This window comes from Plecotus auritus (genome assembly GCF_963455305.1).
Source record: "Plecotus auritus genome assembly, chromosome: 12".
Classification (NCBI taxonomy): Eukaryota; Metazoa; Chordata; class Mammalia; order Chiroptera; family Vespertilionidae; genus Plecotus; species Plecotus auritus.
This window is the reverse complement of record NC_137778.1, coordinates 3847648-3873281: the sequence shown is the minus strand read 5'-3', so window position 1 is coordinate 3873281 and position 25634 is coordinate 3847648. Positions and strand designations below refer to the sequence as shown.

The 25634-nt window shown below is 42.5% G+C and overlaps 2 protein-coding genes across 17 annotated transcripts in view; one reads left to right on the top strand and one right to left on the bottom strand.

The window, feature by feature from the left end:
• The window catches only part of DCAF6 (DDB1 and CUL4 associated factor 6), an 82469-nt gene extending 73154 nt beyond the window's left edge, over positions 1-9315 (bottom strand). For 8 of the 16 annotated variants that reach the window (XM_080647881.1, XM_080647889.1, XM_080647892.1 and 5 more), the window contains exon 1: positions 8970-9278. In XM_080647881.1, coding sequence (XP_080504007.1) covers positions 8970-9066 — 97 coding nt within the window. In that variant the 5' untranslated portion in view covers positions 9067-9278. Of the gene's footprint in view, positions 1-8969 lie in introns of all 16 variants that reach the window. The other 8 variants (XM_080647883.1, XM_080647886.1, XM_080647891.1 and 5 more) reach the window with 4 other exon arrangements.
• Positions 9316-9811: 496 nt separating this feature from the next.
• On the top strand, positions 9812-25420 carry MPC2 (mitochondrial pyruvate carrier 2). The gene is made up of 5 exons (XM_080647374.1): positions 9812-10294; positions 14893-14933; positions 21282-21366; positions 21856-21967; positions 24339-25420. Exons 1-5 carry the CDS (start codon positions 10186-10188, stop codon positions 24373-24375), a joined length of 384 nt encoding a protein of 127 aa, XP_080503500.1. The 5' UTR covers positions 9812-10185; the 3' UTR covers positions 24376-25420.
• Positions 25421-25634: the final 214 nt, after the last annotated feature.

The window sequence follows — 25634 nt, the reverse complement described above, 5'->3', positions numbered from 1 at the left end:
CAAGATGGCTAGGTAGAGGATGAACATATGGATTAAAAAATAATTTCTTTTTGTGTGTGGGGAATGCTCTACGGTTCCAAAACTCGTTGGAATAAAACAATTGACAGAAATTCAGTAAGGTATTTTCCTGAACAGGGTTGTACTTTAACTTTTCAAATCTGATTTTCAGTTATAAAACACGAGAGGCCCGGTGCACGAAATTCATGCATGGGGGAGGGGAGTGTCCCTCAGCCCAGCCTGCACCCTCTCCAATCTGGGACCCCTTGAGGGATGTCCGACTGCCCGTTTAAGGCCAATCCCGGTAAGATCGGGCCTAAACGGGCAGTCGGACATCCCTCTCACAATCCAGGACTGCTGGCTCCCAACTGCTCGCCTGCCTGCCTTCCTGATTGCCCCTAACTGCTTCTGCCTGCCAGCCTGATCACCCCCTAACCACTCCCCTGCCAGCCTGATTGATGCCTAACTGTTCCCCTGCCAGCCTGTTTTCCCCTAACTGCCCTCCCCTGCAGGCCTGGTCTCCCCCAATTGCTCTCCCCTGAAGGCCTGGGTCCCTCCCAACTGCCTTTCCCTGCAGGCCTGGTCGCCCCAACTTCCCTCCTCTGCCGGCCTGGTCACCCCTAACTGCCCTCCCCTGCAGGCTTGATCGCCCCCAACTGCCCTCCCTTGCAGGCCTGGTCCCTCCCAACTGCCCTCCCCTGCTGGCCTGATCACCCACAACTGCCCTCCCTTGCAGGCCTGGTCCCTCCCAACTGCCCTCCCTGCTGGCCTGATCACCCACAACTGCCCTCCCTTGCAGACCTGGTCCCTCCCAACTGCCCTCCCTTGCTGGCCATCTTGTGGTAGCCATCTTGTGTCCACATGGGGGCAGGATCTTTGACCACATGGGGGTAGCCATCTTGTGTGTTGGAGTGATGGTCAATCTGCATATTACTCTTTTATTAGATAGGATAGAGGCCTGGTGCACGGGTGGGGGCCAGCTGGTTTGCCCTGAAGGGTGTCCCGGATCAGGGTGGGGGTTCCCTTGGGGCGTGAGGCGGCCTGGGCGAGGGGCCTGTGGTGGTTTGCAGGCCGGCCACGCCCCCTGGCAACCCAATCGGAGGCCCTGGTATCTGGGGTTTATTTATATTCTACAATTGAAACTTTGTAGCCTGGAGCAGAGCCAAGCCTTCTGCTTGCTCTGTGGCAGCAGCCATTTTTTGGGGGATTTATGTATCTTCTATCATTGAAACTTTGTAGCCTTGAGTGGAGGCCTAGGTCAGCAAGGGCAGGCGGAAAGCTTGGATTACTCCATTGCCGGGGAAACCCAAGCCTCCCTACTGCTCTCTGTGGCCATAGCCATCTTGGTTGGGTTTATTTGCATATTTGCTCCTGATTGGCTGGTGAGCATGGCTTGTGGGCGTGGCTTTGTGGATGAGGCGGAGTGATGGCTAATTTGCATATTATTCTTTTATTAGATAGGATTATTAATAGCAAATTTTTAAAAAATATATTTTTTTATTGATTTCAGAGAGGAAGGGAGAGAGCGATAGAAACATCAATGAGAGAGAATCATTCATTGGCTGCCTCCTGCACGCCCCACCCTGGGGATTGATCCCAAAACTTGGGCATGTGCCCTGCAGAGAATTTAACTGTGACCTTTTGGTTCATAGGTCGACACTCAACCACTGAGCAACACCAGCTGGGTGCAAATAGATAACTTTTTAAAAAATTCTTTTCTCTTTGGCCAATGGCAGGCTTGGTAATTCCACGGAGTAACCAATTCACAATTAAGAAATAAAGTACTACTCAAATTAACAACATGACAGCAATTCATTAAAATATTTTTATAAATGTACTAGAAACTTTTCCAAACTTTAAAAATCTGGTTTTGAAAATACAGCTCCAGCCATTTCTATCTACAGACAGTAATGATGGCACATGAGACAAATGAAGACAAAGTGAGTTCCAGCAAGAATGCTCATCTACGAAATTTGTACATAAAACACACGCTGAAGCACAATAGTTAAGTAGATAGCTCCTGAGTATTTTTTAACTTGACTTTGAAAATCAAGATGGTTGTATGTACACAGATCCCATAAAATGTGCTTCTAGAAATAACAAGTGTCAACACCCTCTACCCTTTCAGCAATTAAATGCGATTCCAAGAAATGGGAACTGAAAGCCACCAGAAAATAAGAACTGTAAGTTAAAGAAACTCAACCCCCCTCAAATAAAAGTAAAAATAAACTCATGCCTGCAAAGAGTCTGGCCTACTTGCAAGCTAACAAGTTACCTGCCATTTCATGGGAGCTGGCAGAAGAAAAAGACTCTCAAGCCAGAAGCAAAGATTTTACTACTCATGGCACAGCAAACGGTATGGGCTTCAGGTTAACACTTTACTCCTCAGCCCCCAATGCCCACTGGGCAATGGGGAGCAGTCTGGATGCAACAATGTGCAAGCATTTGATCTGAATCACAGCCACAGACCTCTGAACTGCGGGGACCCAAATCTTGAATCAAATAAACTTGCCGGATAAAAGGGACACATTGTCTTCATTATGCTGGACAATAAATAAATCTGCCCTCTGCCACAGAGGGAGACACTATGTAAACATTCTTGGAAAGATAGTCCAGAACAAAGCAGCCAGTGCCTCTGCTCACAAGATGTGCAGAAATGTAACAAAGCCATGGAAATCTCTTCCAACAATTACACTCTTGTTACGGATGAATTTACCTATCGTTGTGGCTTCCTACTCCAGTCTTTCTGCAACCCAAACTGCCTCTTATAATTCCATTTCCATCTCAGCATTCCATTCAATATTAATAGATTATAAACTCCATAAAAAAGGAACAAATGCCTAGAACAGTGCCTAGCACAAAGCAGGCACTCTATCTGTATTTGCTGAATCAATGAATGGGATCAAAGTCTTCACTCTGTTCTATAATGTGTTTCAATTATTTGGGAGGAACATCTTTCAGTGACAATAAATATTGAGCCATTACTCATTTTAATGGCTGTGAAACTTACTAAATAGCTTTATGACTTATGTATCTGCATAACTAGCTCTCTTATTACAATATCAGATGCTTGAGACAAGGAAGGTCAGAACTGGGTTTAAATATCTAACTTGGAACATACTACACATACTCTGGGCAAAACCTAACCTCTAAGAGCCTCAGTTTCCACATCGGTAAAAGTTTTACATCTGATGAGAATAATACCATCACCTTTACAGGTTTAATGCTGAGAGTACACAATTAGCATATGGGAAACTCATAGATGTGCCTGATACACTGTAGACACTCAAGATTAGTAGTCTCCTTATGCACATGTGGGATTGTTCTAAGTTAATATTGTCTGAAAAGAGAAAGAATGATTTAAAAAAAGACTTTATTGAGGGGCTGAGGTAATTTCAAGTGGTTAAGAGAAAAGAATAAGGCTAGTGATACTGAGAAGGAAAGCGCCTGAGCAGAAATGTTCACTTTTCTTGATCCTATTGTCTCTTTAACAACTTCTTAATGCAAATTTCCCATCATCTACATTTGCTGCCCTCCCTAGCTCATGGTCAGGTCTTCCTTTTCTGACATTGTGCCTTTGGTCCCCTCCTCTTTATTGGTTTTGTTCTTGGAAATCATGGGTTATCAGTGAATCCAATGGTCTTTTTTCAAGACATACTTTTCATGACCTCCTAGTATTATCTGTCAGTACTGACTGCTGTCTTCCTGAAGTAACAACCCCCATGGCGTCGTACCACATAGCTGGAAATGAAAATCAAAGGGTGACAAAACTCTGGAGAGACAAAACAAAATATAGGGAAAAACAGAACAAAATATGTGTAGATTTGTATGAGACATTGCTGAGGGAAAAGAAAGAACACCTAAAAAAAATAGAAAGAAAACCATGTTCATGGTCAATTGATTTTCAACAAAGGGAAAAGGACTGCCTTTTTCCAAATGGTGCTCAATCAATGCACATTCATAGGCAAAGAACTGAAACTTGACCCTTACCTCATAGCATAAGTAATTCAAAATTGTTCATAAACCTAAATGTAAGAGTTAAAAGTAGAAAACGTTTAGGAAAAAAGCATAACAGAAATCATTTTGATCTTGGATTAGGCAGAGTCTTAAATAGGACACCAAAATTATGAACTACAAAAGACATTGTTAAGAAAAATAAAGGACAAGACAAACTGGGAGAAAATACTGCAAAATGCATATCCAATTAAGGACCTGCATCAAGAATATGTAAAGAATCCTTAAATTATTAAGAAGGTAAATCTGAACATTTAACCAAAGTATATGGGTGGCAAATAAACAATGAAAAGATACTCAACATCATTAATCATGGGAATTAAATCAAATGCAAATTAAAATGATAATAATGGCCGTAGCTGGTTTGGCTCAGTGGATAGAGTGTCATCCTGCGGACTGGAGGGTCCAGGGTTCAATTCTGGTCAAGGACACATGCGTAGGTTGCAGGCTTGATCCCCAGTAGGGCGCGTGCAGGAGGCAGCTGATCAATGGTTCTCTCTCATCATTGATGTTTCTCTCTCTCTCCCCCTCTCCCTTCCTCTCAGAAATCAATAAAAATATATTTTATTAAAAAGATAATAATGTACCTCTACAAACTTACTAGAAAGACTAAAATTAGGAGGACTCACAATGCCAAGTGTTGATGAAAATGTGGAACAACAGGGCGCTCAAACACCGCAGTATGGTACAATTACTGGAAAATAGTCTGGCGATTTCTTGCGAAGTCAAACACACACACAACTCAGCAATCTCCCTGTAGGTCTTTACCCAATAAATGAGGATTTTAAAGAATCCTGCTTTAGTTTTATTTTCCAAGGTGTAAATAAAAAGTTTCATTATTTATATCTTCCATATTAGCCATCAGCAGTGTTTTAAACATTTTTTAAAAATCTGCTGTACTTGGAAACCCCGGCCACTCTAACCCTGAAGTCAACAGCATTCAATTACAGTTATTAAAAAAAAATAGACATCATCTAGAATAGTTTTGCAGACCTCAAGCTGAAACTCATTAGTGGATATTCTACTGGGTGGTCAACACCAACATTTTCAATATGATAAAGAACCTAAATTAAAATGTACCCCACCTAGTAAGGCTAAATCCCACTCATAGAACCTTTTATTTCAGTGTGTGTGTGGATCTCAAGTTGCCATGTATATGCATTTTCACTGTGGATCGTGGTCAAAACATTTGAAAACACTGACCTAATACCTAACTGTAACACAAGTTCTGTGCTACCAGAAGCTCTTATCCCTCCTAAACACGTTCATCCAATACCAGGGAAGTATGAAGTCCTCAGCAGAGCGATCCTATCCTGCTATCTACATTTATGACTGAAAATATGCCTGTGGTGGTCTTATATTCAAGAATTAGCATATTCTATATGATATATTTTCACATTTGACATTTTCACTACTAAAATCAGACATTTTCCAATTTTCAGAGATTTCAAGACTAAAGAAACACTTACTTTTCCCCAGTAGCTAACAAGGAGGCAAAATCAGAATTTACTGACCCTCATATAATATATTGTAACTTGGATTTGGTAAATCTGAATGTAGATATAATTCAGGATGTGCCAAAAATGGGGGACATCTGTAATACTCTCAAAAATAAAAGTTAATTAAAAGAAAGAGTAAACGGAAAATTATCCATTTCAATACATATTGACTTTAATAATATTCAGACATTGTCTTCCTAATCCCCTTACAAAAAAGATTTCAATCTCCACTATAAAGTTGTCCCAGGCTGCCTAGTATATGCCTCCCATCCCCAAATTCCTCTATTGAAATCCTGATGCCCAAAGTGATAGCATAAGGAGGTGGGATCTTTGGGAGGCGAGTAGAATTGGATTAGGGCTTTTCTAAAAGAGACCCCAGAGAAGTAGCTAGCCCTTCAGCCATATGAGGTTATGGTGAAAAGATGGCTATGCACCAGGAAGCAAGCCTCACCAGACAGAATCTGACCATGTGGACATCTGATCTCAGCCTTCCAGCCTCCAAATTTGTTATAAATCAATTTCTCTTGTTTATAAGCCACCCAGTTTATGGCAATTCGTTACAGCAGCCCACACTGACCAAGACACTACTTAATCGTAACTTAAACACTTTATATTAAATATTTTAAGCATTATAGCAAACAGCTCCCTCAAAAAGTTCCTTAAAATTACTTTTGTCAATTACCATCCTTTAGAGGAGTTAGAAAGTGTTAATTCAAGTAGTAGACAAGTCTGTCTAAAATGAAAGATATATGGAAAGAGGAAATGTACAGAAATGAGTTTCTTTTATAAGCAATGCTTATCTTTACAAAACAAATATACACTAAAATGTGTGGCTAATAATTTGTAACAATCACTGAATTCCAAAGAACCACCCAATGTGCTTAGTGGATAGAGCATATACAACATATTGAGAAAATCTTAATACTTAAACTTATAGGTGTCTCTAACTCGGGACTTTGACAATTAGTGTTTTTTTGTTTGTTTGTTTGTTTTTTAAAATATATTTTATTGATATTTTACAGAGAGGAAGGGAGAGGGATAGAGAGCTAGAAACATCGATGAGAGAGAAACATTGATCAGCTGCCTCCTGCACACCCCCCACTGGGGATGTGCCCGCAACCAAGGTACATGCCCTTGACCGGAATCGAACCCGGGACCCTTCAGTCCGCAGGCCGACGCTCTATCCACTGAGCCAAACCGGTTTCGGCGACAATTAGTGTTTAAAAAAATAAATCTTTTTTTTTTTTAATGTTTTATTGATATTTTACAGAGAGGAAGGGAGAGGGACAGAGAGCTAGAAACATCAATCAGCTGCCTCCTGCACACCTCCCACTGGGGATGCGCCCGCAACCAAGGCACACGCCCCTGACCGGAATCGAACCCGGGACCCTTCAGTTCGCAGGTCGACGCTCTATCCACTGAGCCAAACCGGTTTCGGCTAAAAAAATAAATCTTACACTGAAATTTTTATCAGGCTCATAGAGAAGACAATCCCTGGCCTACTGTCTCAATCCAGGCTCTATTGGATTTTAAAGATTTTACTTATACCACTTGGGGGCTACTGGTATAAGTAAATATACTTTTTCTCCTAAATAACGTATGACAAATTATTATCTTCATTCCCACAATGTAAAAGTACATTTTGTGAACTGTAATTTTCTTTCATGAGAGGAAAAGAGATAATTAACCAAATTTAAAGAAAATAAACAATAAAGCTTGAATACTACCATTGAAAAGATACGTTCTATGGTGAAATAATTTGAAATGTAAATGTCACAAGAAAACTGTCACTTCATTTTATCTCAATTTCACTGTTATTTAGTAGTAATTGATGATCAGAAATACAAATAATGTAAATAAATTAGAAATGTAATTAACCTACAATACTATAGATAAATAATCAAAATGTTTAAATGTTAAAATCTCAAAAATGGGATCTAGCCTGGATGGTATGGTTTAGTGGTTGACCCTCGACCTATGAAGCAGGAGGAAACAGTTCTATTCCCTAACTTCAACACAAACTCCACTCCATTAGAGAGGTAGAATAGGAAGGGGGAAAATATACAGGGTTTTAATTTTAATAGATTCTATCGTAGACACAGCTGAACCAGAAGAAAATAATATATAAACTTATATATGTTTCTATAGAAAGAACAGATCTATTTTCACTGCCATGTTAAGATTTCTAAGATGTAGTGTAGAAAAAGAAAGTTGCAAAGCAATGTTTACAGCATAACACATATTTGCTGGTCACACACACATACGCACGCACACACACTATAGCATCTCTATGCATACATATGTGCTGGTAAGAATGCAAAGAAAAAAGTCTGGACAAATATTCAGGAAACAGATAATATTGTTACCTCCAATGATGTGTGTGTGTGAAATTGGAATGGGAAGGCTCACAGGGATTTTTGCTTCGTTTTTATTAAGTTTTTACAAGGAGAATGTATTCATGTCACTTGCAACACTAAAAAAACAACATCAAGAATAAGAAAAAAAATGCTTCCAACTTCTCTGTTGACTTGAAGTCGAAAACAAATGACATCAAAAAAGATTTAGCCAGTAAAAGTGACAAAATTGGAAAGAATAAAATTTTAATGTTATCCTCAAATAAAAAAATGAAAAATAAAGAGAAATGATAAGATTGCACAAGAAGAAAACAACAAAAAGACCCATACTCAATATGTCCACTTTTAAGATAGTGGACTTTTTGGTTAGCTCAGGCGTGACCCAGAATCCCGACGAAACCACTTTATCCCAAACGGAAAAAGACAGTTCCCTCAAGCACTGAAGGCTGTTTTTAGAAAGCTGAACTAAGAAACAGAAAATGCCAAGTGTGTTTTGCAGGGGTGGGAATGGGAACGTGAAACCCTACACCTCCTTAAGGCGGTCAGAACCAACCGCACAGCGGGTCGCGGAGAGCTCGCGGGTGGGACAGCTCAGCGACCCCTTTCAGGCTCTGGCTCGGAGCCGGGGTTCTCTGCGGAGCCCGTTCGGAGCGTGACATTCCCGAGGGTGGTCACCGCGTCGTAGCCGACACCTCAGCCCTCCCGAGACCGAAGGCGCGCGGGTGTCAGCCAAAAGCCAGGTCCTCGGCAGAGCGGGGACAGCGCTGGAGAAGAGCAGGAGCGCCAACTTTTGCTCCAAACGCTCCGCGAGGCCCGACAAGTCGTGTCCCGAGTCCCACTCCAGAAGCCGCCCCAACACCTTCCCTGGCCGGTACCGTCCGGCCCCGCGAGGAAAACCCAGCCAGGGCGGCGGCTGGCAGCACGCAAGGGGGCTTGGCCATGGAGGGCAGGGCTCGGGGTCCGTCTGTCGGGGTCCACCCAGCGCCCCCCGAGTCTCAGGGGCGCCCCGGCCGAGGCGCCGTCCCGCCGCCAACAGCCCTGACCGCGGCCCCCTCCCCCACTCCTGGGCGGCACCCAGCGCCTCCGCCCCGCGGCCCCCGCTCACCCAGGTAGCGGCTCCGCAGCCGGGCCGGGTCCTCCAGCCCGAGGGACCTTTTCCTCACGTCCCACAACAGGTGTGGGCAGGAGCCACCCCGAGACATGGCTCCGCCACCGGGTGGGAGGGGAGCCCACCGCGTGGGGAGGGGCCGGGATAGGGGACGTGCGATCAGCCCCCGAGCCGCACCGGCACCATCCGCGCGCCGAACCTCGCGGGCGGTCGCAGCGACTCAGAAGGCGGCGGCGCCTTCGCCCCCGAAGCCCGGACGTGCTGCGGCCGGAGCTCGCCTCATACTCTCCTCAGACTGCCCAGAACGTCCAGTTCAGCAACAGTCCCTCCCTCGGCCTCCAGCAGGGGGCGGGGGAGGAGGCGGAGGCGGCCGCGACTCCGCCCTCTCCCCGCTCTCGACCCCGCCCTGCAGGCTTTCTCGCGAGATGACGACCATCCGGGGGACTGAAGCCGCTCTGTCGGGCCCCACGAGGAAAAGCCGCCTTCATCCCATAAAAGCAGGTTCAGGTCCCTGCAGCCAAATCCTTCATTCTGCAAGGATAAACGAGAAAGCTGAGATGTGAAGTTTCTCGCTTGCGAGTTTCATTCCAAAGGAAACAAGAGAGTTGTGCGCCGTCATCTTTAGTTGGGGCACGGCAGGCCCAACAAGCCCATTTTAACTATGGGCCTCCTTAATCAAAATGAAAGGTGCTCAGAGCAACTTCACTTTCCCTTCTCCAACATGGCCTCGAGGGCAGGAAGGAGAAATAGGAGGTTCGCGCTGGGCCACGCCCACTCCGCGGGGCAGGCCAATCACCGTGGGCAAGTCCGCTTGCGCACGCGCGCTGCTCCGGACTCTGGAGGAATCGCAGAGGTAATTCTTCTGACCCCGGTTGCCATGCCTCCTCTCCTAGTTGGCGGCGGGCGGGCGGAGGGCCGACCCAGGGCGGGCCGTCGCAGAGCCTCCGCCTCCTCCGCCTTCTCCGCCTTCTCCGCCTTCTCCGCCTTCTCCGCCTTCTCCGCCTTCTCCGCCTTCTCCGCCTTCTCCGGGACCCGGCCCCACGGTGATTCGCAAGGGGGACTGGCTGAGCGGCGGCGGGGAGAGCACCCTAGGGGAGTGTAGGACGCGAGGCCCTGAGGCTAGGGAAAGTGACAAGCTGCCCTTCGTCGTCAGCCAGGGACAAGTTCGCGGCCACCCTCCCGCCCGCCTGGCCACGATCCCTCTTCCGCAGAGATGTCAGCCGCCGGCGTCCGGGGCCTGAGGGCCACCTACCACCGGGTCCTCGATAAAGTGGAGCTCATGCTGCCTGAGAAACTGAGGCCGCTGTACAACCACCCAGCAGGTAATGCCCTGGAATGGCTCCCGCCGAGACCTCGCCTCCGAGGCCCGCGGACACCTCCGTCACCGGAGGCGTCACCTACACCCTCGAGTGAATGTGTCTACTTTCTCGCCTTCCCTGCTGTTCTCTTTGCCTCGTCCACCATCTTTCACCAACCTTGACGACTTTTGTCGCACCCACTCCCTTAGGCGCGACTCAAACCCGGTCTGGCTTCTGGGCTGGAGCCTGCTCCATTTCCACCGGCCCCAAGCGCTTGTGGCCCCGGAGGGTTTGGCGGAAAGGTCACGCCGCCTTCTCGTCCAGCTGGCAAAACCGAGCTTCAGAGTCTGTCATTCCCCGGCCCGTGGATCTAGCTTGTTTAAGTCTGTCCCTCGTGAAATTCCTGGGTGAACCACCCCTGCACCGTTTTGCGTGGACACACCTGGATTTCATCCAGATGTGCCCCTTACTGCAGGTGTGACCTTGGGTGAAACCCTAGATCTTGTGGTTTTTGTAAAATGGTCAAGGTGAGAGTTAAATATAACATGCATGTTTGTTCATTCACGCTCAGTAAATGTTTGCGCTCTCTCTTGTCCTGTCGGAACACAGTGTTCTTGTGGTTGAAAAAATATATATTTCTTTAGGAAATGGGAAGATCCTCCCTCCCACTCTGTATTTATGATCCGGAATTCTCTACACAATGTGCAGTAATAGTACTTAGTTGTCTGGGAACGAAAAGCAGATCTCTTTCAAGCCTAAGAGTTTGCAAAGGAGAAAAATCTGCTATAAACTGAAATATTGAAGTGCAACCCTCAAAGGAGCCCTTTTAGTTGCCTCTTCTCTGCACTTGGCTTGGAGAGTTGACTATCTCCTCTCTCACTCCCCCCCGCCCCCGCCCCAAGTGGTTGTCTGGAGTCTGAACTGGTTATCACTAAATCTGATTTCCAGTTTGATAATGGAATGAACTGTATTTGGGGATTATACTGAGTATAGTGTTTACTGCAGTACATATTGAACCCATTATAAAATTGATCTTTGATCTTTAAGGAGAGGTGTTTATTGCTGAAGTTTATTTAGTTTGCCTTTTAGTTCTTTTAATACTCAAATGTTTAGAATTGTGCTGCATTTTGTGCTAAGATATCAGGAGGGAGGTTGGGCAATGTTTCTGTAATAATCTGGGCTTTAGAGTCACCTGAATTCTGTAGTCAATTCTGACCCTTTCAGCTTTGTGTCTGGGCTCTAGGACAAGGACAGGGTGGAGCAGGAGCAATTTTAAACTACGTTAATAACAGGGTCGTTTTATAGTGATCTTTTCCAAGGCCTTGGCTTTAACCACCCACCTTCCTTGCTTATAATACTTTATTCACCTCTCAGAATGGAGAGGAGTACCTTTCCTTTGTAGATTGTACATTTCACCTGGGTATTCCTGAATTAGATGAGTTGTCATCCCTTGTCTGTACAGTGGAAGGAGCATAAGCTTAGAAGCCAGACAAACCAGGTTTGAATCTTAACTGTGTGACCTTGGCCTTAAATCCCCAAAGCCTTAGTTTTCTAATCTATAAAATAGGGAAAATAATTATCACCATTTAAGGATTGTTATGAAAATTAAATGACAGTGTCAGTAAAACATGTAGCAGAGTCTTTGCACTTAGACTTTCAAGGAATGTTTGTTCTCTCCCTCCTAAGCTTTTAACCAGTAGGCAGGGAAAGAATATGTATCACTGCAAAATGATTTGATTAGAAAGTTGTAGTCACACCAATGTAGGAATGGAGAAGCATGAAAAACATAACTGTCGATGTATTAGTATTGAATAAAATCTAAGGAAACACTGATTATGTTCCTAGAGTTACTAGATTGAATCTTCAAGCTTTTGTATACTATTTTGCATAATAGTATATTATTGAATCATCCCCATTTAAATATTAAGCCTTCAGTTAGAAACTTTATTTTTCACATTGGGACATACTGAGCCCCTCAGCTCAATATTTGTGTTTGTGTATGTTTGCCTGTTTGTAAAGTTACTTACTGGTACTCTGTTCCAAGAAGAAAGTCTTTTCTTAGGGAGAAAACCATACATACAATAAGTGACATAGTTTCTTGGTAGAATTTATTTATTTTTTTGTTTGTTTTTATTTTTTGTTAATCCTTACCCAAGGATATTTCCCCATTGATTTTTAGAGAGCCAATGGGGGAGAGACAGAGAGAGAGAGAAATATCAATGTGAGAGGTACACATCGATTGGTTGCCTCCCAGATACGTCCCAACCAGGGACAGGGATCTTAGCCTGCAACTGAAGTATGTGCCCTTGACCAGAATCGAACCTGGGACCTTTCAGTCCCAGAGCTGACGCTCTATCCACTGAGCCAAACCGGCTAGGGCTAGAATTTATATATTTCATTAACAGTGATTCCTCTCAGATAAGGAAATTAGGAGGTAAATTTATGTCATTTTATCAACAGGTTCACCAAAGTTTATCAAGGCAGCTAGATTGGTTAATTTGTTGGAAAATGTATGTCACAGATTTGGTTGTGATATTCCCTTGCAGAATTTCTCAAATTCTTCTATGAAAATTTGAATTCTAAAAAAGTTCCACTTTAAAAATAAGACAAACCCATAACAACACAAAAGAAAATGACCATTGTATTATCCTCTGCATTTTCCGTTATGCCTGAAAATAGTTTATAGTTTTAAATGTATATATACTTTTTGAATACTTGTTTGATATTTTCAGATTGTCAGCATTTGAGGCCTTTTTCAACTTCCAGGAGTGGACTTCTATGAAACAAGATGAAAATATATTAATTAATTGTTATTTAATTCTTCGTCTAAAAGAATGTACGTTTATATCTGCTGGGGACACATTTCCCTCATTTTGGACTCCAAATTAAATATATGAGATGATTTTTATTCAGTATATTTCACCCGATCAAGTTTTTTCATGCCTCATAATGAATATTAGCTATGTACCCTATTAGTTTACACTTCTGCCTATCTTGATCTTAAGGTATTATAATCATTTCAGGCATCATAATTATTTAATTATCTCGTATTTTTAATGAATTGCTGTGTTTTAATGAACAGCTGTGAGAATATTTGTGTCATTCTGTAGACTATAAACCTGTTTTTCCCAGGTCTAGAATGACACTCAGATCTAATGTGACATTGTGTTGTCACTGTATGAGCATATCTATTTTTAAAAGTTTTGTTTTTATCAAATCTTTGCTTTAGAAATTTGAAGTAAGTTGGAATCTTTTCTTATTACCATGTCCACTATTGGTTAATTGCTTTTTTCAGGAAGACAACCTCCGTACTTGAATTCTTACACGTTTAAATTTATTTGGCTTATTTACTATTAAGGTAGAAAATTATTAGATAAGATAAATTGGAAGAGTGAGCTAAAATTAGTTTTCTTTGAAATTTTTGTATGATCACAGAGAGTGATAGCCATATTCCCTTTTTTTAAACAATGAAGAAAACACTACTGATTTGCATTTATAGATATCCAACTCTGATTTTTATTTGCTACTGATATTTTTAAATTCAGTACTTATGTAGGGTTTGTTGTGTAGTTTTAAATTATTCACTAAAATATTCATACTGCTCCTAGTCCAGGCTCTAGTAACTGTAGTCATATTTGAAGTTTTTTTGTTTGGTTTGGTTGGCGGGACAGGGGCAGTTAGTTAATATTTTAAGACTATCACCTAGCTCGGAGCATTTATTAGTTACCAGGAAAACCTACTGAAAAGCCTGCCTGTTCATTAACCCTGAAGTATCAATCACGTAAGCTGGTCAAGAACCAGAGGCTTTGCCCAGGAAAGCACAAGAGGAAACATGAGTTTTGAAAATAGAAAGAGAGGAGCCTGCTGAAAAATTCAAAGCCAGAGACTAAAACATGGGCTAAATTACCCTTAGTGATGAAGCCAGGCTTCAAGCAGGGATAAAAGATGAACTTAGTAATTGATCCTGCCTATGACCAGAGACTTTGTATACGACAAAGAAAAATGAACCAGGTGTGATGATAGGAATCCCAGAAGCTCAAGCTAAATAAAATAACCAGACAGTTTGCAAAGTTGACTTATGGGATCAGTACATCATGGCATCAGACTCATGGGAAGCATTTTCAGGAGCCAGATAGGGGAGTGGCATGGTCTAAGAGAAGAGTAGTGAGTGAAAGTCTAAAGCAACCCTGATGTAAATGGATCCTGATGTCCCTGAAGATGAGTAAATACCAAACTCTAGCCTTGGGTATGAAACATAGTCAAGGCAAATCTGTAATTTCCCCAACTTGAAGTTATCCATGAGTGAACTAACATTAAGTTCTATGTTTTCCAAAACCATCTCTGTTACACTTTAGCTAATTTTTAACAGGTCACAAAAATACAAATAATTGATAGGGAGATCAAAAGAACTTGTATGAAAGATTGATATTGTGGCAACTTTCTAAAATTAGCTTATGAACAAAATATGCAGAAAATATAGTAAAAAAATTAGAAATGGAAAAAATGATTAGAAATAGATTGATAAATCTTTAGGTTTTTGAAATGTGATAGCTATTAAAAGACATGTATGGAATGGTTGAATAATTGATTTATTCCTAAATTTTTTGTTGTTGTTGTTTCAGGTCCCAGAACAGTTTTTTTCTGGGCTCCAATTATGAAATGGGTAAGTTTTGAGTTTTTATGAAGCTACTGAAAAAAATTATCTGATAAGAACTTACTAATTTGAAGTAACTCTTACGAAGGATGTACTTTGAAATGTTCATGGTATGCCTCTAAATGATGTCATGCCAAGATTCTCAGATGTATCGTTTTCACTAGTTTTTTTCTGAACTCCATTGATCAGGAGGCCTGGGAACATATTTGTCATCAAAACACAATTGTGGCCCTAACCGGTTTGGCTCGGTGGATAGAGCATCGGCCTGCGGACTGAAGGGTTCCAGGTTCTATTCCGGTCAAGGGCATGTACCTTGGTTGCAGGCACATCCCTAGTAGGGGGTGTGTAGGAGGCAGCTGATTGATGTTTCTTTCTCATTGATGTTTCTAACTCTCTATCCTTCTCCCATCCTCCCTGTAAAAAATCAATAAAATATATTTTTTTTTAAAAAGAAAATAAAACCATAATTGTGAGCCCTTGAAACATGAAACTTCATTCTAAAATTTTATGACTAAGAAAAACATTAAACTAGTTAGAACCCTCCTCCCCAAATTAACTGTGACTGTTAATTTAGTATGAGAACTGAAGATACACCAAAACAGAGGCAAGGAAAGGTAGTCTCAAAAAGTAGTAGGATTTATCCAAGGATGTATGTTAACATTTGGTTAGTGATAGAGTCTAGGACTTCTGACTCCAAATGCTGCTGTCAACAATGGTGGACAAATGTATATTCCAGTCCCTGCTTTCAGTTCTTTTGTGGGATTATTGGATCATATGGTAATTCTATATTTAATATTTTAAAAAATATTTTTATTGATTTTTAGAGAGAAGAAGGGAGAGGGATAGAGAGATAGAAACATCAATGAGAGATGAAGTCATTGATTGGATGCCTCCTGCATGGCCCCCACTGGGAATTGATCCCACAACCCAGGCATGTGCCCTGACCAGGAATTGAACCAGCAACCTCTTGGTTCCTTGGTGGACACTCAACTGCTGAGCCACACCAGCAGGGCTATATTTAAATTTTGAGGAATGCCATTTTACATACTGAGCTATAAAATGGCAAGATTAGATGAGTGCTTGGGAGCTGAATTTTAGAGAGAACTAGAGAGCAGTTGTTTTTTATACTTATATATTGAGAAAAGATCCCATTAGTTTTTTTTAAAGTTTCAATATATGACCTTTGATGATTATGCTCACACTCTAAGCATTCAAATAGTGATATGCTCCCCCCCCGCCAAAAAAAAAAAAAAACCTGGACTAATGGAAGGTATATTATTATTTCCTTCTTCTCCTCTCTCTACCACACTTAAAATTATATAGTAATAACTTATCTATAAAGTGGAATTGATTACTGAAGTATTGTTTCTACACCATTATTAAAAGAATAAGAATGATTTAATCTATTTACCATAAATTTGGGGTCCTCTTTGACCTCAAATTTGCCACAGTTTGGGAGTTTATTTATTTTATTAATAGCTTTTGTGTTTCTTAGATCTGTTCCACCAGTGTTTTGAAACACTGACAGTATCAGATACGCCTGAGTGCCTTTTGTCTCCTTTAAAAAGATCTATTTTAAGTTCGTGTTGAAATCAACACAGTCTCCTGATGACTGCATAGCAATAGAAACTTCTGTGTCTTGTTCGCTGGTGTAGAGACTTCTTTTGCTGGTTATTTACTTTATGTAAAATGTGTGTTCTTCTCCCAGAGCAGTGGTCGGCAAACTCATTAGTCAACAGAGCCAAATATCAACAGTACAACGATTGAAATTTCTTTTGAGAGCCAAATTTTTTAAACTTAAACTTCTTCTAACGCCACTTCTTCAAAATAGACTCGCCCAGGCTGTGGTATTTTGTGGAAGAGCCACACTCAAGGGGCCAAAGAGCCGCATGTGGCTCGCGAGCCGCAGTTTGCCGACCACAGTCCCAGAGCATTTGGTAATTAATCTGTGGTAGTCTGTACATGACAAAAATTGCTGCTGCCAGCCATATGTGTTCTGTCTGAAGAATTTCAGACTATACTTCAGACATTTAACTATGGTGGAGACCTTAGCCACTTTAATTGAAACCAAATAATCATAAAGATTATACCTTAAATATTTTATTTTAACTCAAATAATATAAATATGTATTCATTTGCAAGTCATCTACTACGAGGCCAAAGCTTTTATTTATGTATGGATCCATTGATTTTGAGTTCCACATCTTCTATCTTGGATGAATTATATCATAGTGAATCCCATATAATTTCCATTTAGTTTTCTTTAAAGCAGAGCAAGTTCATAGATACTTTCATAATAGTATGACAACAGAAGCCTGCTAGATTTGTATGGCTCTCCCTCAAATTTGTGTGTATCTGTCTTATGCCAAATTTGACAGTAAGTTTTAACAACTTGCCGTTATTAAGTTTCAAAATAGTTGCTTGAGTTTTCATAGAAAGAGCAACCCACTTTGTAGTTCCCCTGTTTACCCTATAGTCCATTAAATTATGTAACAAGTAAAACTGGCATAGACAGGTTTGAGGACAAACACACAGTGATTGATAAAAATACAGCTCAACTAATGTAATACAGAGTAAGCAGCCCACTAGCCATGAGTATTTAGCATGTCATGGGAGTCTGTTGGCCTGTTTACAGAAGGAATGGAGATCATTGACCAGACTGGGGAGATTATTATGTGAAGATCAGTTAAGAGAGCTTCTTTATTTTTGTTCAAAATCTTTTTTGTATGGACTGAGTTATATTAATTCTTGAACAATATGCCATTTGGTATAGCTTTATTTTCTACTTTCTTTCCTCCTTAGGAATAAATCAAACTTTCATGTAAACCATACATATTTTTAATACCTGTCTGTCTGTTCTTTCAGCTGGAACTACTTCTATAGATTAATTCACAGTTTGAGGGCTTTGCTATCTATGAGCATTTTGGAATTGGAATATTCAATAGTGGTATTTCATATTTTAAACATTCCTCTAAAAGTGTTATATGACCTTCTTTAATAAATGAAAAAAATATTGAAGCCATAGCTGTTATGCTCAGTGGTTAGAGCATAGGTCCAAGGACTAAAGGGTCCTGGGCCCGATTCTGGTCAAGGGAACATACCTCAGTTACAGGCTCAATTCCCAACCCCGGTCTGCACATGTGCAGGAGGCAACCAATCCATGTGTGTCTCTCACATCAAAGTTTCTCTGTCTTTCCCCGTCCCTTCCACTTGCTCTAAAAAGTCAATGGAAAAAAATATCCTCGGGTGAGGATTATCTATCTATATAATCTATACTAGAGGCCCAGTGCACAAAATTCGTACATGGGTAGGGTCCCTAGGCCTAGCTGGCCGGCGATCAAAGCTTAATGTGTAGTGCAACTGGTGGGGTGATCGGGGACCCCTCTCGCACCCACCTTAGCTGGCCTGGCACTGCCTGCTTGGCCACACACCCCACCGCCACCACTAGTCACCTCCCTCTGTGGGGCAATCAGTGGGGCGATTGGGGGGGCCCCCGCTCGCACCCGCTTTGGCTGGCCTGGCACCACCCACTTGGCTCCCCCCCCCCACCACCACCACCACCAGTCAGGGCCTGTAGGCTGATGGCAGCTCCTGCATTGAGCATCTGCCCCTTGGTGGTCATTGCATGTCATTGCAACGGTAGTTCACCCATCATTCCGCTGTTCAGTCGCTTTGCATATTAGGGTTTTATATAGATCCTATATAATAAAAGGGTAATATGCAAATACTAGTAGACCAAACGGCAGAACAACTGAACAACCAATCAAAGCGTAATATGCTAATGGTATGCTAAGGCTGCTCAACTGCTCGCTATGACATGCACTGACCACCAGGGGGCAGACAGTCAACTGGTCGAACAGTTGCTATGATGTGCACTGACCACCAGGGGGCAGATGCTTTGACCGGTAGGTTAGCTTACTGCTGGGGTCTGGTCGATCAGGACTGAGCAAGATGGGCCGGATACACCCTGGAGCCCTCCTGAGGTCCCTTCCTGGCCCAATTGTGCACCGGTGGGGTCTCTCAGCTTGGCCTGTGCCCTCTCGCAAACCGGGACCCCTCAGGGGATGTTGGAGAGCTGGTTTCAGCCCAATCCCGCAGGCCACTCCCCTTCGGAGGGTGCCAGATGCAGGGCTCATGGCTGGTGAGCGCTGCTGTGGCAGCACGAGCCTCTCCCGATTGGGACTGATTGGGTACGAGCCCGGGGCAGGCACAGTCAGGCCAGGATGAACAGGAGTGGCAGGTAGGAGCTGCAGTCGGTGTTGGACTGTGGGTTTCAGCCTAATCCCTGCAGGCCACCCACAGGGACCCCACCTGTGCACAAATTCATGCACCGGGCCTCTAGATCTATATAATAAAAGGCTAATATGAAGATTGACCAAACAGGGCCTGTAGGGAATGGCAGTTGGGGGGGACCCAGGCCTGTAGGGGAGAGCAGTTGGGGGGGACCAGGCCTGCAGGGGAGGGCAGTTAGGGGTGACCAGGCCTGCAGGGGAGGGCAATTAGGGGCAAACAGGCCGGCAGGGGAGCAGTTAGGCATCAATCAGGCTGGCAGGGGAGTGGTTAGTGGTGATCAGGCTAGCAGGCAGAAGTGGTTAGGGGCAATCAGGAAGGCAGGCAAGTGAGCAGTTGGGAGCCAGCAGTCCTGGATTGTGAGAGGGATGTCCGACTGCCCGTTTAGGCCCGATCCTACCAGTAGGATCGGGCCTAAACGGGCAGTCGGACATTCCTCAAGGGGTCCCAGATTGGAGAGGGTGCAGGCTGGGCTGAGGGACACACACCCCCCGTGCACAAATTTCGTGCACCGGGCCTCTAGTATATATATATATAATGAAGGAAGGAAGGAGAGAGAGAGAAAGAGGAAAGGAAGAAAGTTAGTTTTATACTATCTACTAAAGGCCTGGTGCACGAATTCATGCACCGGTGGGGTACCTTGGCCTGGCCTGCAGGATCAGGCTGAAACTGGCTCTCCGACATCCCCCGAGGGGTCCCAGGTTGCAAGAGGGCACAGGCCAGGCCGAGGGACCCCCACCGGTGCACGATCGGGGCCGGGGAGGGACATGGGAGGTTGGCCAGCTGGGGAGGGACCGCAGGAGGGCTCCAGGGTGTGTCTGGCCCGTCTTGCTCGGTCCCGATTGGCTGGACTTCAGCAGCAAGGTAACCTACCGGTTGGAGCGTCTGCCCCCTGGTGGTCGGTGCATGTCATAGCGACTGGTCGACTGGCCAGCTGTCTGCCTCCTGGTGGTCAGCGCACGTCACAGCGAGTGGTTGAACAGCCTTAGCATATCATTAGCATATTATGCTTTGTTTGGTTGAATGGACAACTGGACACTTAGCGTATTAGGCTTTTATTATATAGGATGAGCATCCCACCTAGTGGAGATAATCAGATGCCTGAAAGCATCACAAATCTGGGCTTCAGACATTTGAAAAACATTTTTAAATTTGTTTACTGATGCCAGGCCTTCTGTATTAGGATTTTAAAATACATTATCTCATATTTAATCTTCACCAAAAAATATCAGAGAAATAAATAGAATCAGCATTTTTCAGAGAAGGGTACTGAGATTCAGAGAACTGGCTGCACATGTTGTTGTAGTGGCAGACTCAGGATTGGAAGCTCCAGGTAGGTTTGACTCAAGTCGATGCTCTTAAACACTAACATGACTGCCTTCACACAAGTCACTGTGGATCTACGTATGGTCAGGGAGTATCTTATATAATCTTGTGGTATACTCTAAGCACTCTCTGAATATACAGTTTTATTATCTGAATGAACAAAGTTCAGAATAAAGATGAAAAGGAACATGGACCTTCTGCCCTTGATCCTAAGTGGGTAATTCCATCAAAGAGAGTGCAGACGAAATGACCATCTGTCCTCTGACATTAAAGAAAAACTGTCTAACCAGGACACTAAAATTCTAACAGAGCTTTTCTGATACTTTCACTTTAGAAAAAAAAAGAATAACATTGACAAAAAACTGAAAGGAGGGATCTATACATATTACCTTAGTTTTCAGGCATCCTCCATGTCAGTGGTTCCTGACATGTATAAAGAATATATAAATTCATATGTGAAAAAAGTGTCATTTGTGGAACAAATATATATATACAACACACACACTACTGCTTTTCAAATATATCAGGTTTCTTAATGTGATTAACAAAATACAGATTAATTGTGAAAGTATTCCGAATTCACTGTAGCTTTTGTCATGATACACATTTTTCTTAAGGCATGGATACTAAAATTACCGCTATTATCATGTGGAGCTCTCTGAAGCGGTTCTGTGTTTTATTTAAAGTGAAGAGCCATTACTTGACACTTAGGATGCTTTTTCCTTTTTCTGTGTATTTCAGGGGCTGGTGTGTGCTGGGTTGGCTGACATGGCCAGACCTGCAGAAAAACTCAGCACAGCTCAGTCTGCTGTTTTGATGGCTACAGGTAAATTAGAGAATGCCCTTCACGTTCCATGTGGACACTCAGTATTTGTATGTTGTTCTACCTCAATTTACTTAACAGTTTAATGTTTAGAACACATTGCACACACACACACAAAGGAATTCAGGCGTTATCTCTAGGAAGTTATTAGACGGAGAAGGCAGAGGAGGGTTGCAGTAAATAGGTATCTGCATGGGTTTTTATTTTTCACGTTTTGTCATCAGCATAATTTTATGAGTCAGAAAAATATTCCAGTAAATATTCACTTGCCCTATAAAGATTGCCTCCCTTTTATGTAAGAACTGGGTATTTTATGTAACAATGAATTATAGCAGCTTAATAAAGACTTAGAATATAGTCTTTCTTTATCCTCTGTCCTACATTATGTTGTCATAGTCTTATTTAGAAGTATTTTACTGTAATATTAAATATTCAGATAAGATATTGCAACAGTACCTATACTTTAAAAATATATATATTTTGTTTCAACAGGGCTTATTTGGTCAAGATACTCACTTGTAATTATTCCAAAAAACTGGAGTCTGTTTGCTGTTAATTTCTTCGTCGGGGCAGCAGGAGCCTCTCAGCTCTTTCGTATTTGGAGGTAAGCCCACCACGGGTATAAAACGTGTCTTAGAAGCCACAAGGTGGCAATACTTTTTTTGGTAAGATTCATGTATAATACTAAGATGGGATGTGTATGAAGCAAAAATTTAGCACTTCTAGAAAAGTCGGGTTTTAAGCTAAAAAGTGTTAAGCAATATGTTACCTAGGTTTTAAATTTGTATATTATCTGGATGTATAGCTCTTTCATAGAATCTGTTTCATTAAGATAACATATAAACTTTATGATATACTAAGTAGTTTTCTGAATGAACTCTCGATTATATATAATACAGTGGAACTGAAACATATAGTTATGTAGTATTGGGAATGATGTTTCCATTGAGGCTTCTGGTTTCATTAGAAAATGTTCCATGAGCTTTGGAAATTTTTTAAACTGTTTACTCCATCAGTAACATTATTGGTCACCTATCAATTAATATTCTGCAATGAGCTCATCCGAGATGAAGGTTCTGGCTTTGTTTGGACCATAGAACATTTCTAAATTACAAAACAGTGTCATGAATAACAGTTTTCTTTAGCTAGAAAAAAAAAATTTGAATGATCTCAATAAGGAGAAATATCTATAATAATAAAAGCCTAAGTGACCATTGCAACCGAACGGGTGACTGAACAGGCTGCGTGGGGCGACCAGGCTGGCAGGGGTGTTAGTGAAGGGCGACCAAACAACTGACCAGCAGGCTTTGTGGGGCAACCAGGCCCGCAGGGGGGGAAGTTGGGGGCGACCAGGCTGGCGTGGGGGGGGGCAGTGAGGGGTGACCAGGCTGGCAGAGGGGGGCAGTGAGGGGTGACCAGGCTAGTGGGGAGGGCAGTTGGGGGTGACCAGGCCAGCAGGGGGGGCAGTAAGAGGCAACCAGGCCAGCGGAGGAGCAGTTAGGGTGACCAGGCCAGCGAGGGGGGGCAGTTGGGGGCAACCAGGCCGGCGGGGGGAGGGGCAGTATGGGGCGACTAGGCCAGTGGGGGGGGGGCAGTAAGGGGCAACCAGGCCAGTGGGGGCGAGCAGTTGGGGGCGACCAGGCCAGCAGGGGGGGCAGTTGGGGGTGACCAGGCCAGCAGGGGGGGCATTTAGGGGCGATCAGGCAGGCAGGCAGGTGAGCAGGTAGGAGCCAGTGTCCCGGATTGTGAGAAGGATGTCCAACTGCCGGTTTAGGCCCAATCCTGAGGATTGGGCCTAAACCGGCAGTTGGACATCCCCCGAGGGGTCTCGGATTGGAGAGGGTGCAGGCTGGGCTGAAAGAACCCCCCCGCCCCCGGGCCTCTAGTTAAGTTATAATTTACATTCCTTTCAGAAGGCATTCTATTCCATAGAGTATAGTACATTTCATTCATCTTTACCACCCGTAGGTTAATGATTATCTCTATAATTTAATCATTTCATAATCATCTAGCATATAATGGATGGGTGAATAAACAACTCATTATAGAGTATGCCTCACAATCATTTTTAAGACTTACTTAATATAAACTTTAATTTGTACAGTGATTTTTTTTTTTTAAATATATTTTATTGATATTTTACAGAGAGGAAGGGAGAGGGATAGAGAGCTAGAAACATCGATGAGAGAGAGACATCGATCAGCTGCCTCCTGCACACCTCCCACTGGGGATGTGCCCGCAACCAAGGTACATGCCCTTGACCGGAATCGAACCCGGGACCCTTCAGCCCGCAGGCCGACGCTCTATCCACTGAGCCAAACCGGTTTCGGCTTGTACAGTGATTTTATTTATAGAGTATTTTTCTCATATACCATCCCATTTTAACATTAGCTCATGATAGAGCTAAGATAATACTAAGTGCCATATTATTTTTAATATCAGAAATTAAAATACAGTTTGACAAAAGAATTTTTGGCACCTTTTGGTATAATAGCAGATTGAGAGATTTCGTTAGAGATGCAGATGTTGGGCTCTGGAGAATTTAGGAAAACAATATCGAATATTTGCATCGGGGCCTTTTGAGAGACCTGGGAGGTATGCTTAGCGTCATGGAGTAAGTTCCTTCCTGTGCATGTCCTGTTCTCCACTCTGAGTCAGTGAAGCAGTCCACACGTTTTGTCATGCTCTTGTATAGTTCAAGAATGAAAATAGTCCTTAAAATAATACTTCTGTACAGGAAACTGCATGTCAGTTAAGTTATTAAAAGTTTCTGGCAGCTGGAAGCTAGATGCAAATAAAGTCTGCGTCACTTTCCCTTCTGCCTGTTTGTACCCACAAGACCTTGGGAAGATTGTATTTACAACTAGATAGCCTCTCAACTAGTGAGAGGGAAGAGATGGAATATGATTCTCATTTCCTTCTTATTATATACTAATCTATTATGATTCATGATTATTTTTCTGTTTTCTCCATAGATATAACCAAGAACTAAAAGCTAACGCAAACAAATAAAGGAGTTCTGATCATCCCAACAACCTAGATGTAGCCATAACCACTGGACCTAGTTTGATTTATTATTTGTTATTGGTAAGGTGATGCTCTCTATGCTAATAATTGGAACGCATTTTAAAAATCTAACTTAAATAGGAGCTAGTGCTCAATTTGGCAGAAAAATAAAGCAAATTTTTAATAACAGTGTCTCTCTACATATGACTTATCTATGGGTATTAGTAACATTTTTTTCCCTACTCTTTTCCTGTAATAAATCATACTTGCTCATTCATACCTCTGGTCTCCTCCTGTTCTAGTTCACCAAAGTATGTGTGTTTAAGAGTGCACACGTTGAAGCGAGTCGAAAGATAGTTGAAATGTCAAGTAATATATTTTCAGTGAAGGATGGTGAAGTAGCTAAAAGTGGAAGGAAATAGATCTAAAGAGGGTGAGGAATGGGTAGAATGGCTAGCAAAATGACTTAAAACTATTTTAAGAGATTTTAACTTGAAAAATTGTATTTTGCATATTGTGTGAAATTATTTTAGAGCTACAAGAGTAATAAAGGATTTCTAAATGTTTGGCTTTCTGTAAATGTCTGGGACCTTCATCCCCATTATGAGGAAAGACTGGGCATAGATTGCTGCATACTAGAAATAATTAACAGTCTATTGGATTTGAGCTCCAATTTGGCGTATGGAGCTTTTTTCTAAAAATTGTAGTAAAGCCAGTCCTAGTTAGAACTGCCGTTAGAGGAATCAGCAAGCAAATTATTTCTAAATATGAAGAAGCAAGTAAAAAAAGAACTTGTTGAATAATAATATACTATAACAATCAAAATTTGGCAATTAGCCATTGAAAACCCTGTACTTTTTCATATATCCCTTCACTGTGGTCCATCTTTGAGAAGGAATTTGACATTGGCACTGCTTCCTTTTTATAAGCTACACTGTTAAATTTGTTTGGTATGTGTGTGTGTTTCCTAGAGTTAAGCATTTAGGAAAATCATCTATTATGAAATATGGCATAGACGCACAAAAATAATTAAAATATATTTTGAAATGGCGTTTCGGTTTTTCTTTTTTCATTTAATCCGGCTTATATATGGGCTCCTTTGAGCCCCACTGGCCAGTCAAATTACTTGTAGCATTTAAATGCAGTCATAGGCAATCCTCTGGGTTCTCAGAAGTTCCACTGATAGACAAATCATCTCATTTCCTTTCTTCCCAAAACTCTCATCCATCTATTATTGAATCTTACAGATTAAATGACTAATACGT